The sequence below is a fragment of the Emys orbicularis genome, chromosome 3 (assembly GCF_028017835.1).
Source record: "Emys orbicularis isolate rEmyOrb1 chromosome 3, rEmyOrb1.hap1, whole genome shotgun sequence".
In the NCBI taxonomy this organism is placed as follows: Eukaryota; Metazoa; Chordata; order Testudines; family Emydidae; genus Emys; species Emys orbicularis.
In genome coordinates, this window is record NC_088685.1 from 58656314 (window position 1) to 58674703 (window position 18390).

Genomic DNA, 18390 nt, shown 5'->3' on the forward strand with positions numbered 1-18390 from the left:
CTCTGGGTATAGAATGAGTTTGGAGAATTTACAAGCAAATTACTTAATAAGTTAAAATTAATTTTAAAGTGGGTCCTTTAAAAGTTTAGGACTCAGTGTCAGGCCTTTTCTTATCCAAATGATCTTAAGAGAATAATTCAGATGCCTCAAACTTCACAAATAGTTAAAACTAATGTATCAGGACTGTCTACACGTAAGACTTTTAAAAATAGGATTATTGGATATTCTTTACTGTTATACTTCATTACTGAAAGATTATCCTTCACCATGTCTGTTCATCGACACTGAGGGGGGGGAAAAAAATCATGCAGGTCTTTAAAAATTAGTTTATCCTAATCGGGGCCCACAAATGTAGTAGTATTCACTATTCATAACTTTATGCTAGACAAAGTTATGCAAGCTTTGGAAAAGTTGTTACCACACTGCTGCAGATGACAAAATGTTGGGAAAATAGGGAAAACGAACGGGGGGTACAGAGAAACTGAATAAAATTGTAGTAGTTGAAAATGAACATTGCTCTAACTGCTATAGTTCTCTGAACTAAGATTATACATTTTAAAGTTATCATTTCCTATTCAGTCACAGGTGTAATGAGGTGTGTTGGGCCCAAAACCACTAGGCTTTTTAACTAGACCAGAGCCTTATTTGAGTTTGGTAATCTCTCTTTGGAACACTGGAAGCTACCATACTGACTATGGACTATTACTATAACACACATGAGGAAAGTACAATAAATAAGTTTACTTATTTTCAAAAATTATAACTTTAAGATGTGTAATCAATTTCTATATTTTATATGAAGATGTTCATTTGTGTTCAGCAGGACTTTTTTTTTTTAAATTTAAGTTATTATTTGCAAACATTTTTTTCCTAGCAAGTAACATACTCTTTCTCTTACAGAAGGAAAAGGAGAAAAAGAAAGATGAGAAGAAGAGAGAGAGGGAATCAGAAAAAACATTGAAGCCCCTAACAACTGAAAAGGTAAGACTACTTCGTTATTTCTTTTAATTTACAAATGGATACAGTATTAGGCCATGTATTGTGCCTGGAGTTAGTTAGATGTATTTGAAATATAAAAAGATGTCTGAATAATAGTCCAAATTAACTACTGTTAATGGTTCATGAATACTTGAGTGACTGTCTGACCTGCAAAGACTGACAATGACAACTTTCCATCCATTTGATGGGACAGTGAAAGAAGGGTTTGTATTAAAATGTTTATCTGATCCTAGTAAAATAACAGTTGACAAGAATTCGACCTAGATGGTTAAGGTTTCAAAAATACACTATTGCACTCATAGTTACTGTGTATTTTTCATGCGTATATTTTTTGAAAACTGAGGTCTATGCTGTTGACTAGTGTCAGTTTACATACCATGAGAGTTCTGGTCTGTAGGTGCGGCACAGATATGTATCTGAAATTAAATTGTATAATAATAGTAATATGGATTCACTGCTACAGTATGTTATGGAACTCTGTCATGGATTGAACAAATAACTTAAGTGAACACCAAGGAGGGAGAAGAATAATATTCCGAATATCAAGGTCTTTCAGATTGTGCAATGGAATTAGTGGAGTCTGCAGTACTAAGACTGGAAAAAGTAACAATAAATACTTTGTAGGAAACAATCCTGGCAGAGGAATGGACTAGATGTAATGGCTTTCTTCCCTAACCTCTGTAATTTCTGTGACTTCGTAAGTAGGTGTTTAAGAACAATTTATTTCCTTGCTACAATAAAATTAAACAAAGTAACTAGAACAGTATAATGTGGGGATAAAGTTTTAAATTGTTACCCATCTACACACATTTTGAATACTCTTTTTAATAGAGACGACATTACTATGTACTTTATAAGAATAAATGTATTGTTAGCCGTGCTCACTCATTTAGTGAGATACTTATAAATGAATACCTGATCCATTTTATACATGAACCTACACAGTTTATCGTTTGCAAGATTATTAAATAACTCTAGTCCAAATAAATCCTGACTAAATGCTCTAATAGAACAACTCTCACATTGAACTGGTTTGTTTCTTTATTTACTTTTTGCACAGGCTGTGTGAAAACTTAATTGTTTTAACTTTACTTTAAGTTTTAGAACTTTTATCCTGCAGTGTAGTCCAATACTATATATACTTCATTGGAGTCTCTATCTGCCAGTTTATTTTTGCTGTGGCAATGTAGTGTCACAGCTGCATAAAAATACCATCTTTCATATCTCTGTTGTTTTATTAATATGTGTTTTGTTCTGAATGTTCACATGTCAAACTTATTTGTCATGTTGTAACTAATCTTCCATGAATAATATCCCAGCATCTTGATACCAGAAATTCACAAAAATTTCCAAAACAGAAAAGTTTAAAAGAAGATATCAGAATGCATTGGTGTCATTGCTAGCATGAACTTCTCTTAAGATATTTCATGTAGTTGAAATGGAAGTGAGAAAAATATATATATATATATATTTTTTTTACTGAACATACCAGAATACCAAGGTACATCTTTATGTAATAATAAAAAAGTAAAATACAACCAAGAAAGCTGGGAATGTGGGGGACAGGGTTACTTTCCTTTATAAACATGTCAGATAGTAGCACACATTCTTAGTTCTCCACCTGTTAGTACTTTTTGTTTGTTTGTTTTTGCTCTTGGATTCTGATGTATTTTTCAAGATTTTAGATTTTAAAATTGTGATATCGTCTTGTCCTTGTTTTAAGATAAATCTATTTCCAACAGTTATTTGTTGTTTAAGATTTTGCCTGTTTATGTACTGGCAAGTCACCAACAAAATGTCTACAGTCATGATTCTATTAAGTTGTCCTCTATTGGTGATTTTGTGTATCATTTCTCAAAATGTGTGGGGTTGGGCTTCTCGATTATTCTCTATCCGTGTTTTGTTTTTTTTTAAGTCATTAGCTGTTCTGAAGAAAATCTTGGAAATGTGACTTGAGTGTAACCAAGGAAAGCAGTGTCTGCCTGAGGCCTTGTCTACGCTACAAAATTAGGTCAACATAAATAGCTTTGCATCACCCTAGTTGTGCATGTGTCTACGCTAAAATTTGTTTCCCACTGATATAAATTCTCCATTATGCTGACATAGTAACATGATCTCCCCAAGCCACATTGATCCATGGTCGATGTACTGAGGTTGACGGAGCTCAAGTGTAGATGCTGTGTTACCAAGGTCAACCCCATCAGTCCTCCAGCTGCTGTCCCACAATGCCTAACACTGACTGCTCTGGTCACCATTGTGAACTGTACTGCCAAGGGGTCATATTGTTCGAAAACCCCTTCCCCCCACCTGCTCCATTAATGCCACCAACAATCTTGAATTGGTTCTCGCTTTGTCCCACAGCAGTTTGTGCAGGAAATCATCTTTTCTTGTGGCTCTGCAAATACTGGAGGATTGTGAATCCTGTGCTTCCAGTGCTAATGACAATGGTGCAGAGTTGTGCAAGCTCCGTGCCTCTGTCAGACATGGTGAACAGCGACAAGACCTGCGCAGGTTCATGAGATTTTCAAAATATGCGTGAAAGTTATGGACTGGAAATGGCATTATGGAGTGGAGAAAATTGCATGATGGAACTTGACCATCATGCATTGGCAAAACTTCTCAAAAAACAGTGTGCTGGACAGTGGTGGGCTACACATCAGGATACCTTTCCATGGTGCACTGCACTGTACATTGAAACAAGCACTCCTGGACAGTACGACACAAAGAGCCATCTATGCATGAGCACAAGCTATATATTAACTGTGGTGGCTTTATGCGAATGCAACTTGCAGTGGCAAAAATTTGTAGTGTAGACATGCCCCGGGTTTTCAGTACATGTGAAACAATAGCTCTAAGGTGTGAACTACCCTGTTCATTTCAATGCGTGCCAAATCAGATGTCAAAGATGGTACTTTAAATGTCAGTATAGTTAACTATTTCACTGCTCATCTAAGCAGGTAATAAAGGAGAGAAAGTATTGTATCATATGAAGATCTACACAGTTTACTCTGAGGCCTTGCTTTCACTAGGAAAAAGGTGTATTTTTAACATATGTTAGCTGATCGAGGAAAATCTCCCCAGAGTTTACCTCAATCAGTTACATTAAAAATACAGCTGCTTTGCAGCTGTACACTTTCAGGATTGACACTTTTGAACTGGTTGGCTTTTTTTCCTAATGTCGACGTGACCTTATTGACTGCTAGTTTGGATAGGCCTTTAATAACGCATGAAGGACAAAGTGGGTCTGGTAATAGCTTTTATGGGATTAACTTCTGGTGGTGAGAGAGACCGGCTTTTGAGCTTATACAGAGTTCAAGTCCCTAAGATGAGGGCCCAACATGACTACAACAACACTGTATATATTTAATAACTCATGTCAGGGTTGACGTGTGTGTGGGGTGGGGAAGGGGATCACTTCATTTTCTTGAAAGCAGGGTTCAAGATCCAGAGGTTTGTGACAAGATTTTTTTGTTCATCTCTTGGGTTTTCCCCATTTTTTTAGTCTGTGGGAAGCAGGCAGACAAAGCCAAGCACTGAAGCTAATGCTATTCCAAAATATGGTGGTAATGATGCTGATGGATTTGTGTAATGAGGCCTTGTAGCATCAGGAGTCTTTGAGCACTGACAATGTTTGGCTACATTAAGGGAACTCTATCCATTAAAGAACTTTACCTTCCAATCAAGTTTTAAAGTATATTACCTTTACTTTGAAGAAATATCAGGATATAAATGAGTTGTGTGGTGCAACTTACCTTTTACACATTGATTTCCTAATTGGCTTTGAGACTCTTGCAGTGACTGTATGCTTTTATTCTTGATCCTCAAAGGATTGTTGTTCCAACACAGCTCTCCCCTTCTCTAAAAATATGGTCTGTCAAGATAGTCCTGTGTCTTAGATCTTTAGCATGAGACTGGCAAAATTTCCTTAGCTCTTCAAGTGTTTGGATCCCTAAGGGTGGCAAATAAGTTGTGTTGTGAAAATTAAAATGTTAATGATTGAAAAGTGCTTGGAAGTGGTTTTTTTTACAATCTTTTTATTCAGTGTATTGCACTAGTTTTGACCTCAGCTTAAACAGCACTGAGACTTGAATGGTTATTAATGTCTTTTACTTAGAGTGATTATGGTTAGAAAGGGGACTGTTAAAGTGGTATCACTTAATCAATAGATTTGCTCCGGTGTGTGTTTGGTGTATCTGCTTGTTTCAGTAACAAAAAATATTTTTTCTACTTCCGTTAGTCCTGCAGAATTTATAAAATATAGAAAAGTGGGGTGGAGTCTATTCTATTTTATGCAATATCAGCAAAATTCTTAACCAAGTTCCAGTTGCATGCCAAACTTATCCCTGTGGAAACTTTAAATCTTGCTGAGGACAGAATTTGGCCCTCAGAATCTTTGACTAGTAAAGATGTGCACACTGATGATGTAGTTATCTTTTCATCTCAGGTTGAGTTTTTGCAGGCCTGGCAATTAGGGAAAAACACCCTTTAAATTGTAAACAGAGAACATTTACTCTTGAAACCTTTGTGAGACAATTGTCATGGAGTATCCATTATGCCATTGTTTTTGCAGGCTGACTTTGGAGAAGAACTATGCTCTAAAATCAATAAGCAGGGTTGTTCTTCATTTTGCTCGCTTTAGGATGAGACTGAGCAAGGGACATAGCATCTCCTTTCCCCCCTTATGAGCAGCAGCTGCAGAGGCAGAGGCAGTCACTAGAGCACTAGTAGACATTTTCCCATTGCAGGAGCCAGAAGGCTAGAGGACGGGCAAAATAGCAGAGGCCCCTCTCCACACTCTTTTAGCAGCCAGGTGCCTCTGTGGTATGATCTCACTAGCGTCTGATCAACTTTCAAGCTCCTTCCCCAGTTCCTTACCCCCTCTTGCTGCGATGAGTATATATGGGAGATCACTACTTTATTTACTCCTTTTACAGACTCCTTGATGATGTGGGAGGGTGGTGTCTTCGCTACTCTATACCACCTTCAGCTTTTGCAAGAGGTTTTTCTGCTACTGTATCCCTCATCCAGCCCCTGGTATTTGAGTCTTCAATGAGTAGCTCATTCTTCTATCTTGCAAACAAATGGTGAGCAGGGCTTACGATTTATCAGACTTCTACTAGCTGGGTACTGATAGGAAATTGGATTGCTGAGTGAAGACTGGGATTAGCACTTTAGTAGGAATTCTAGCACTCTTCTCTGACCCCAGCTTCTGGGAAAGGGAAGGAGGGGTTATTATCTGCGTGTTGTCTCTAGATAATGCCCCTCCAGCCATCATTTATATGGATATGTGGATGACTAGTAGGTTTAGTTATCTGTTAGATATCTGGTGTAAATAGGGCTACCATATGTCCGGATTTCCCCGGACATGTCCGGCTTTTCGGTCTATAAATAGCCGTCCGGGGGGGATTTTTAAAAATCTAAAAATGTCCGGGATTTCCCCCCGGTTGGCTATTTATAGACAGAAAAGCGGTGGCCAAGCGCCGCTGGGCACCCAAAGCTCCTTCCCGGCTCCCCCCATCCCCTGCAGCCTTACCACGCTGTCCGGCCCCGCAGCTGTCTTCCCCCTCCTCCACTCCCCTGAACGCTCCGCCCACCTGCTCCTCCCCCTCCCCTGCTTCCTGCAGGGGCAAGTAGGAGGCAGCAGCAGGTAAGCTGGGGCGGGGGGGCGCGAGGAGGAGAGCTCCGGGGAGGCGCGGCCCTGGCCAAGCGGCTCCCTCCGGCCCGGGCCGAGCGGTGTCCGGCGGCCCCAGCGACTCCGGCCCAGCTCAGGCCCCAGTGGCTCTGGCCCCAGGGCGGCGACCCCGGTTCTGGCCGAGCAGCGCCGGCCCGGGCCCGGGCCCCAGCAGCGCCGGCCTCGGCTCCGGCGGCTCGGGCCCCAGCAGCGCTGGCCCTGGTTCCGGCTGAGCACCTCCGGCCCAGCCCCAAGCCCCGCAACCTGGGCCGGAGTGCAGCCCGATTCCTGGGCTCTTTAAAGCCGGCCCTGGTCAGGGGACAGGGAGGGGGGGTTGGATGGGTCGGGTGTTTGGGGGGGGGGGCTGTCAGGGGGGCAGGGGTGTGGAGAGGGGTTGGGACAGTCAGGGACAGGGAGCAGGGGGGATTAGATGGGTCGGGGGTTCTGGGGGGGCTGTCAGGGGGGCAGGGGTGTGGAGAGGGGTTGGGACAGTCAGGGACAGGGAGCGGGGGGGGTTAGATAGGTCGGGGGTTCTGGGGGGGTTGTCAGGGGGCAGGGGTGTGGAGAGGGGTTGGGACAGTCAGGGACAGGGAGCAGGGGGGGTTAGATGGTTCTGGGGGGGCTGTCAGGGGGCAGGGGTGTGGAGAGGGGTCGAGGCAGGCAGGTAGCAGAGGAGGTTGGATGGGTCAGGAGTTCTGGGGGTCCTGTCAGGGGGCGGGGAGCAGTTGGATAGGGCATGGGAGTCCCCGGGGGTCGGTCTGGGGGCGGGGGTGTGAATATGGGGTGGGGGTGTGGATAAAGGTCGGGGCAGTCAGGGGACAGGTAGGGTTGTAGGGGGTTCTCAGGAGGGGGCAGTCAGGGGACAAGAAGCAGGGCGGCTTAGATAGGGGGTGGGGTCCTAGGGGGCAGTTAGTGGCAGGGGTCCCAGGAGGGGGCAGTCAGGGGACAAGGAGCGGGGGGGGGTTGGGGGTTCTGAGGGGGGCAATCAGGGGGTAGGAAGTGGGAGGGAGTGGATGGGGGCGGGGCAGGGGCAGGGCTCCTCTTCCCCCCCCCCCCCCCAGTGTCCTCTTTTTTGCTTGTGGAAATATGGTAACCCTAGGTGTAAAGCCCAGAGTTCCCCATGGGAATCTTTCTGTTTAACACCTAAACTTCTTAAACGTATTTTAGGATTTATTCTCCAAATAATTAGAAGTACCTAAAAACACTTCCCTTATAAATGATAGGGCCCTGACAGTTGATCTATTTTTCTTCTTTTACTAGATTCTGTGTTTATAGTGTTCTTTTATAACCAAATTTTAAATTACTTTAAAAAATAATCTAAATGTAAGATGTTGGGTTCAAGTGGATAGTGGTCAAAATCTGATTTTGAATGTCTGAATTAATTTAAGCGCTAAAACTGTAAATACAGAAACAAGATATTTATGTAACTATTAAATCTGAATAAAATTATGTCCAATTTAAGTCTGTTGCGGATGGACCTCTTCAGTTACTATTACCTGTTATTTTTTAGTACAAAATATGTTCTGAACCTTTCATTTTCTTAGAAAAACATTTTATTACATGAAGTTGTATAAACAGAATTTTATTTCAAATTACATTTGAAAAGCACTTCGCTTTACATCAATGAGCAATAGGTACATCTGTGGATAAATTAAAATACTATATGCTGTGTTGATCGGACATCTAATTGGACTCTGGAAACATTACATCATATGCTGAAAAAAAATCTGTTTAGGACAAAAACAAGCATACCACGTGGCCATCTTTTGTACATCTTTTGAAAACTTTGCCTCTGTGCACTCCCAGTCCCTATTCAAGCCCAAATTAATGGTGGTAAATTTGCAAATGAATTTTAGTTCTACAGTTTCTCTTTGAAGTCTGTTTCTGAAGTTTTTTTTGTTCAAGTATAGCTACTTTTAAATCTGTTATAGAATGTCCAGGAAGATTGAAGTGTTCTCCTACTGGCTTTTGTATGTTACCATTCCTGATGTCCAATTTGTGTCCATTTATTCTGTACACAAATAACTAAAACTGCAGAACTAAAAATCATTTGCAGATTTAATGCCATTAATTTGGGCTTGAATGGGGAGTGGCTGGCTCACTTACAAAAGCAACTTTGCCTCTTCTGGAATTGACACCTCCTCATCAATTATTGGGAGTGGATTACATCAACCCTGATTGAATTGGCCCTGCCAACACTGGTTCTTCACTTGTGAGGTAACTCTTCCCTTCATGTGTCAGTTAATAATGCCTGCATCTGTAATTTTCACTCCATGCATCTGAAGAAGTGGATTTTTTACTCACAAAAGCTTATGCCCAAATAAATCTTAGTCTTTAAGGTGCCACCAGACTCCTTGTTGTTTTTGTACTTCCTTATGTTTGTTTTAAACCTACTACCTACTAATTTCATTGTGTGACCCCATAGTTCTTGTGTTATGTGAAAGTGTAAATAACTTTTCCTTATTCACTTTCTCCATACCATTCATGATTTTATGGACCTTTATCATATCCCTACCATAGTCACCTTTTTTTTTCCAAACTGAAAATCCCAGTCTTTTTAATCTCTCCTCAGATGAAAGTTGTTCCATACCCTTAATCGTTTTTCTCTCTACCTTTTCCAATTCTAATATATCTATTTTGAGATGGGTCAACCAGAACTGCACGGAGTATTCAAGGTGTGGGCATACCATGGATTTATGTAGAGGCAATATGATATGTTTTGTCTTATTATCTAGCCCTTTCCTGATGGTTCCTAACACTCTGGTAGCTTTTTTGATTGCCATTACACATTCAACAGATGTTTTCAGGGAACTATCCATGGTGACTCCAAGGTCTTTCGTGAATGGTAACAGCTAATTTAGACCCCATCATTTTGTATATATCAGGGGTGGCCAACCTGTGGCTCCGGAGCCACATGCGGCTCTTCAGAAGTTTAATATCTGGCTCCTTGTATAGGCACCAACTCCGGGGCTGGAACTACAGGCGCTAACTTTCCAATATACTGGGGGCGGGGTGTGTGCTCACTGCTCAACCCCTGGCTCTGCCAGAGGACCCCCACTCTACCCCTTCCTACCCCCTATGAGCCCGCCGTGCCCTCACTCCTCCCTTCTCTCCTCCTCCCCCCCGAGCCTCCTGTATGCTGTGAAACAGCTGATTGGGTGGTGCGGGGAGGGAGGGGGAGGCACTGTTCGGTGGGGCTGCCAGTGGGTGGGAGGTGCTGGAGTTGATGGGGTGGGGAGCTGCTGACGTATTACTGTGGCTCTTTGGCAATGTACATTGGTAAATTCTGGCTCCTTCTCAGGCTGAGGTTGGCCACCCCGGTGTATATATAGTTGGGATTCAGTTTTGCTAATGTGTATTACTTTGCATTAATCAACATTGAATTTCATCTGCCATTTTGTTGCACAGTCGTCCAATTTTGAGAGATCCTTTTGTAACGCTTAACATTCTGCTTTGGACTTAACTACCTTGAGTAATTTTGTATCATCTGCAAACTTTACCATCTCACTGTTTACCCTTTTTCATGGTCCTTTATGTCAGTTAAGCATATTATTGATTGGTTCCAACATGGCAGATCCCAACTCCAAGAAGCATGGGTTTGAGATTTGCGTTCTGTTTTGCTGGTGTCTGCACATTCGGTGCCTGAAGCGTTTAGGTAAGGATCACTCGTCAACATGTTGCACTGTCTATAGTACAATTAGTACTGGTGCCCGGAAGAGGAGAGAGAATAGACTACAGTTTTCTTCTGTTACAGTAGGCCTCATCAACCACACCTCAGGGATCTGATGGATAGATATAAAGGATATAAGAAGAGTAGGGCTGAATCAGCTCTGGCTATTTTGGGAGCCAAGAAATTGCCATCAGCGAAGGCATCTGCTTCGACTCCAAGCTCCACTGCCAAGTCAACTGAACTTCCAATAGCACACCCTTGGACCAAATCTGGTTCAGTCTTCTTCTGGTGCAGACACTCTAAGGTTAGTCAAGCCTTACCAAAACTGACTACAGGAACTCCTCACTTAAAGTTGTCCTGGTTAACGTTGTTTCGATGTTAAGTTGCTGATCAATTAGGGAACATGCTTGTTTAAAGTTGTGAAATGCTCCCTTCTAACGTAATTTGGCAGCCGCCTGTTTTGTCCTCTGCTTGCAGGAAGAGCAGCCCGTTGCAGCTAGCTCGTGGGTGGTTGGAACCAAGGTGGACCAGCAGCCCCCCTAAGTTCCCTGTGCAGCAGCTGTCCCTTCCCCCACTGCCATGTGCTGCTCCTGCCCTCTGCCTTGGAGCTGCTTCCAGAGACTCCTGCTTGCTGTATGTGGGGAGGGGGAAAGAAGGGGGCTAATGTCAAGGTGTCTCCCCCTCCCCCCGTTCCTGCACCCCGCTTACCCCATCTTCCATAGAGCAGGGGGGACACACGACGGAGAGAGGGAGCTTCTAGGCAGTAGCTGCTGTCTCAGGTCTCAGCAAGCTGATTTAATTAGTAAGGCAGTGTACTTAAGCCTGGGGTCAGCTATTTAAAGGGGAAATGCACATTTTTTTCTCACACACAGGGTGTGTCTCTGTCTGCCCTTCCTCCTTTCCTGCTGCCTTGTAGAGTGTTGAGAGGTAACCCTTGAGGGCTCAGTCAATTATTAGTTCATTTAGCAGTAAGGCATTCCCTGGGAAATGTCCCACCCTCTGACTCCTCCACCTCAACCAAGCTTCACAATCATCACTGTGTACCAGTATTAAATTGTTTGTTTAAAACTTATACTGTGTGTGTGTGTGTGTGTGTGTGTATATGTATGTGTGTGTGTGTGTGTATATATATATATATATATAGTCTTTTGTGAAAAAAATTTCCCTGGCACCTAACCTCATTTACATGAATTCTTATGGGGAAATTGGATTTGCTTAACATCGTTTCGCTTAGTCGCATTTTTCAGGAACATAACTACAGTGTTAAGTGAGGAGTTCCTGTACTTTGGTTGCACAGATGACAAAAACAAAATTAAAGCATATTTCGAGTATCTCCTCAAATCATTCATATCATGTGGATCTGAGATCCATAGAGGTAGAACCTCAGGATAGCTCCAAGAGTATGGATTAAAAAAAAAAACACCATCAGATTGTGGCAGCCCAGCCACATACTTACAATAGTTATGGCACAGGATCATTTGGATCCACACCTCTTAACAGATCTCAAGTGATGAGAGACGGAGATGAGGGACTGAGAGTGCCTAGTTTGGCATCCTCTTTGGAGCTGATACCCCTACCCCCTAAGAGTCCAGCTGGCTCATTACTCTCCATGTTTCAGATCCCTGAATCAGCTATCTCTGTTTGCTTTGTGGTCAGATCTGGGATTAGATCCATAATAAGATGTGGAGCCATATCCGAGACTCTTACTGAAAACTGTATTTCTTGAGCAAAGGCTTCCTCCTTCACCCACGAAAGCTCATGCTCCTATACATCTGTTAGTCTATAAGGTGCCTCAGGACTCTTTGCTGCTCCTCAGAGTAGTAATCCTGGACAGCCTAGGTATCAACCAGGTGATATGATTTTAGGTTGGGGGACTTGACAAGGCTGGCCCATGCCACCTTGGATGTATTGGCTAACTCCTGCTTATCAATACCATACAGGTAAATTTGATTCTCTAGTTCTAATCACCTTCATTCAAACTTTCAGATTCATAATGGTAACTTTTGTGTCCATAATACCATTTGATATGCATCCGAAGAAGTGGGTTGTAGCCCACGAAAGCTTATGCTCTAATAAATTTGTTAGTCTCTAAGGTGCCACAAGTACTCCTGTTATTTTTGCATAATACCATTGTTGAATTAAGGAGACTGTATTGCAATCCTTGTTCTCCAGGATGCTTATTTTCACATAGTTTGGCATCCTGCCCACAAGAGATTCCTATTGTTCATTGTTGGCCAAGAACATTTCCAATATAGAATACTCCCTCTCTGTGTTTCAACTGCTCCAAGTGTGTGTATAAAGATATTAGCAGTAATGGCAGCTTATCTGAGACAGACGGGAGCGATAGTCTTCCCATAGCTCAGTGATTGGCTTCTCAAATCTCTATCCTATGAGGAAGTTCAAACAGCAATAAACAAAGCCATAGGTCTTTTCAAGATTTTGGGATTAAAGGTAAACATGGAAAAGTCCACTTTGGTCCCAGTGCAAAGTATGGTATTCACTGGAACACTGCTCAGTGCTAAGACTGCCAGAGACCATTTACCTCTTTATAATCTCAATACTATAGTAAATCTAATAACACAACTACAGACCATACCTAGAACAGTGAGATCATGCCTTCAGGTTCTAGATCACATGGTGTTGGGTAAGTTAGACACCTGATGCCAGACTGTACTTCAGAGGCATACATACGTGGTTTAAGACAGTATACATACCCAACAAGCACAGTGTGAATGATAGTTATAGTTCCCCGGGACATTTGTCAGTTATTAGACTGGTGGAAGAACCTGAACAGAATTTGCATAGGAATGATTCATACCTCCCATTCTAATGAAAACTGTAGTGACCGATGCATCACTGACAGGCTGAGGGGCGCATCTGCAGGATCATTGATATAGGGCAAATGGTTGCTTTTGGAGTCCTTTCTTCATATCGGTGTTCTAGAACTAAGAGCAGTTTGAAATGCTTGTGCTCACTTTCTATCGCTACTGTTTTTATTGGATGAAGTGTTCATTCTCCTGTCCTGTCTCTAGATAATTGTACACTATGGTTGGCTCTATTTAGGATGATTGTTGCATTTCAGTGGATGGTAAACTGTTCCTATATATGTACAGTCTGTATAAAGCACTTGGAGTCTTACAAAAAGATTCAGAATAAATCAGTTAATACTTACTAATTGTATTTTGGCTTTCATTCAGTGTTTTCACAGCAATTCATAAATCAGTTTTGAGGTTTTACTTTAAGGTTCATCTTTTAGACGTAGCAATGGTCTTTAATTAGTTCAAAAAATAGAAAAGTAGGAAAGACAATGTATTTTTTAATATCAACACTTCTCAGTTTTTCCAGGAGTTAATGTAAAGAATATATAAAAATGAAATGAAAGGTACGTAAAACATATGTCAGGAGAGCTGTAATTGTATAATTAGTTGCAGAACTGCTAATTTGAAACTAGAGGATCAATAGTAATCTTTTGGAAACAAAAATTCATATGTTAAAAATTAGGCATGTTAATCAAGAAATATAGCAGCAAAATATGCATGTTTCTTTTTTGTTCAAGTGTGGCAGAATTGCACCTTAGCAGAACTTCAGAACCTTAATTTAAAAACTAAACCAAAAGGTTTTGACCAAATCTTATTTGAATGAGGTAAAATACAGTTATAAGCAGTGCCTTATCTTCTTTATTTAGTAAGATGAAAGAGTCATGTCGTTGCCCACAAACAAGCATTGAAATGTATTAGATCTGGAGTCAGAAGAGAGATGACGAATCTATTTGTATGTGCAGTAGACCTCATAAAACAAGCTAAGGTAAATGCAGTCTTATCTTGGATTAATAGCATGTTTAAAAAATGCAGGAATAGTTAATTTATATTGCATGCTTTCTTTCTGAGGGAGTTCCACCTCTTAAGTTTTGTAATGAAGAAATAAAATATTTCACTAGAAGTGGTAACTTGTCCAGCTCTAGAACCTTTGCTAAATAGTACAGATAGCCTTCAGTAAATGTCAAATTTCAATAGGAAGCTGCAGATAATCGTCCTGATGTTAAACATTGCTATAGCAACTGGAGCCAAGTCAAGTGATTGGCATCAGGAAATAAAGATCAGTCTCTTACCAGCACTACAGTGTGTCACTATTTTATTTAATATCAGAGGATGTCAATAGGAGCAAGTTAAGCCTCCTGAATCCCTCTGTCTTGAACGGAACTTGACAAAGAACTGGAGCATGGGTTTGCAATGTAGAGCAATCAGAATGTGAAATCTTCCACACAGCTGTGTGTTTGTAAGCACAGATTCATTGGACATCTATCTACAATACACTTCAGTGAGAAAACTGGAGGGAACTGAAAGTTGCTAGGCAAGTTCATCTAGAAATTTCAAAAATACCGTTATCCACACAGTGACATTTAGGAAAGGTACATTTTTCTTTACAAGAAAACATTTCCAACCATTACTTTTATTATATAGGTCTATAAAATGATGATTCTTCTTCACAGTCCCTATTGGTGCTCCACTTCAGGTGCACATGCACGCTATGCACCTTCAGTTAGAGATGTCTTGCTAGCAGTGTCTGTGTGGTCCGTGCATTCATCCTAGGTATCCTTGCACCCCATACTGAGGGTATAGAGGGCAGTGCTGAAGCAACTGCTGGTTCAGTTCCTTCTCATCTGCTTCTGGCCTGAGACACAGCTCAGCAATGTGCATGTATCTAGTTTTAATAGTCTGGTGTTGTATATAGTTAACTGTTAGATTGTTAGGGATAGTGTTACGTTTATTCTGTAGATTTTATTGTATTTTCCTTACTTCCTTTATCCTTTCCCATTCTTCCCTAGAGAGAATGCCCTTGTTTACTGGTTTGGGGGATAAATAGCCTTCTCTGCTCTTTAGGGGCCAAAAATCATTGAAATTTTATGGAGGAATATCTAAATCTCCCAGCTTCAAGGCATGTGGTAAACTGTCCCCTTGAGCAATAGTCCAGACAACATGGTTTTATTGTTTAGGGGAATTTCATATCCCTTGTAGCATTTGTACATCCTTGAAGAGGAGTACTTGGAACAATGAGACAAAGCTGCATATGTTTCTCAGGGAGGGATCCATGAAAGTATCATTGGATCCCAGCCTGCCTAGCCAGTCCCCTTATGCATGAGGGCAGGAGGTCTGAGTCCTCTGTAAGGATCTGGTGCAACAGTCACATAACACCGTGGTCTCCAAAGTGTGGTGCGCAAGATGATCCATTGGGGATGTGGCAGGAGGAGCGCCGCCGGGGGGGGGGGGGGGAAGGGCGGCCAGAGGAGCTCCGCCCTAAGATTGGCCAGAATGCTGCCGCTTACAGTGTGCCGCCCCAGGCATGTGCTTCCTACGCTGGTGCCTGGAGCCAGCCCTGCGAGGTATCCTGAGGGAAGAGCGGGAGTTCTACAACGTGGAGGGGTTGACAGTGGCACCCTCACTCATTTGTTGGCTTTCAGTGTATTGAGACTTATTGCAGTTTACGTGTGCCTGGTTAAGTGGATTTACGGATTATATTATCTAGTTTTAACTAAACTAACCCTCACAAAATGGACAAGTGGCTTAAAAAGATTCCTGCAAAGAAACCGCGGATTGAAGATAATACTAATAATGCGAGCACAAGCGAACAAGAAAATGGCAGAGCTGACAGTTCTCCTACTCCTAGTACGAGCTCTTCGTCAGCCACATTACGAGGTAAGAACAATGATGATCTAATCAGATCTGACAAGAAGTTGGCCAAAAAAATTTGAAATTATCAAGACTATTTGAAATATGGATTTACATCCACTGTCATTAACGATGAACCTCGCTCTAAGTGTATATTGTGCCTTGAGATATTAGCTAATGATAGTATGAAGCCATCACGATTAGCAAGACATTTAAAAACTAAGCATCCAGAACATGAAGACAAACCTCTACAATTTTTTCAGCGATGTTTAAAGTCATGCGATACTTAATCCAGTACTTTACAGAATTTCACTCAACTTAATGATAAATGTTTAGAAGCCTCTTTTGAGGTTTCTTACTTAATAGCGAAAGCCAAAAAGCCACATACCACTGGGGAAACACTTGTTCTTCCTGCCGCGGTAAAAATGGATGAAATAATACACGGAAAACAATATGGCAACAAACTAAAATGCATTCCTTTGTCAGCAAATACTGTTGGAAGACGCATAGAAAATATTGCTGAAGATTTGAAGAAACAAGTATTAGAACAAATTACGCAGTGTGGGAAGTTTTTTCTATACAGTTGAATGAAAGTACAGATGTTTCAAACATGTCTGTTTATGGTATTTGCTAGATTCTGTTTCAATAATGAAATACACGAAGAACTACTTTTTTGTGAGCCACTAAAGGAAAGATGTACCGGATAAGATATATTCTCAACAGTAAATGACTTCTTTAATAAAAACAATGTTTTATGGAAAAACTGCAAGTGTAACCACTGATGGAGCGGCTGCTTTGACTGGAATAAAGAAAGCACCACACGTGAAATTCATTCACTGCATCATTCATAGGCAAGCTATTGCAGCAAAGAAGTTGGAGCCAGAAGTGCACAAAGTGCTACAGGATGTCATCGATGTAGTTAATTTTATAAAAACAAGACCTTTAAATAGTAGAATCTTTACAATACTTTGTAATGAGATGGGGAGTGACCATGAAAATCTTTTGTACCACACAGAGGTTCGCTGGTTATCTTGTGGCAAAGTGCTTAAAAGAGTTGTCGAACTTAAAGATGAATTAGGCATTTGTCTTTTACAAAAAGACAAGTGTTCCAAATTTGCTGACCTTTTCTGTGATGACAAGTGGCTGTCAGTAGTATGCTACCTAGCAGATATTTTTGAAAAAATAAACACACTTAATCTGTCCAAGGTAAAGGTGATGTTTTAACAATGAATGAGAAAGTAACTGCTTTTCAAAAGAAACTTGTACTATGGAGAGAGCATTTTGAAAATGGATGTTTGGAAATGTTTCCATCGTTATGTGATTTTGTTGCCTAAAACGATGTAAGTGTGTCACCTATAAAAACACTCCTATCTGCACCCTTAAAAAAGATGGGATTGAAAAATGAGTGTAATGATTTAGTAAGCGCAGCCAATGATGCACTTCTTCCATTTGGATCTATGTATCTTTGTGAGGCACCTTTTTCAGCTATGACAGCCATTAAAACCAAGGTGCGAAATAAACTGAACTTACAACCAGACCTTCGAATTGCTGTATCACAGTGTTAAACCAAGATTTTCAAAAATAATGAAGCATATTCAATCACATTGCTCTCACTAAAAATATTAATATTTTTTTAGTGAGAGCAAAAAGGGTTTTGTACCATTAATAAATAAAATAATTTTTTTTAAATATTGTTTTTCATCTTTCTTATCCTTTTTTAATTTCTATTTTTTGTTTTATAATGTACATAATATATTAGTACAGTAGTACATGTATATAATTTGTACATAAATATACATATATTGGGGATGCATGCTCAAAAATTTTTTACTGATGGGGTGCGCGATCAAAAAATTTTGGAGACCACTGACATAACACACAGTCAACCTGTGGAACTTGTTGCCCAGGGATGCTGTGAAGGCCAAAAGTTATAAGAGGGTTCAAAAAAGAATTAGATAAGATCATAGAGGATAGTCCATCAATGGCTATTAGCCAAGAGGGTCAGGGATGCAACCCCATGCTCTGGGTGTCCCTAAGCCTTTATCTGCCAGAAGCTAGAATTGGATGACAGGATAGATCACCCAATAATTGCCCTCTTGTGTTCACTACCTCTGAAGCATCTGGCACCAGCCACTGTTTGAAGACTGGAGAAGGGCAAACACAATACCCATGTTTAAAAAGGGGAGCAAAGAAGGCCCAGGGAATTATACACCAGTCAGTCTAACGTCAATTCCTGGAAAGATACTGGAACAAATTATTAATTAATAACCACATGAAGGATGATGATAGTTATAAGGAATAGCTAACATGGATTTGTCAAAAACAAATCATTCCAAATTAACTTAACGTTCTCCTTTGACAGGGTTACTGGCCTAGTGGATGGG

The 18390-nt window shown here is 41.1% G+C and overlaps 1 protein-coding gene across 2 annotated transcripts in view; it reads left to right on the top strand.

Moving 5' to 3' along the window:
• Positions 1-18390, top strand: part of SMAP1 (small ArfGAP 1) — a 237438-nt gene that overhangs the window by 96579 nt on the left and 122469 nt on the right. For both annotated transcript variants that reach the window (XM_065400523.1, XM_065400524.1), the window contains one exon: positions 901-981. In XM_065400523.1, the coding sequence (XP_065256595.1) occupies positions 901-981 (81 nt within the window). The remainder of the gene's footprint in view (positions 1-900; positions 982-18390) is intronic.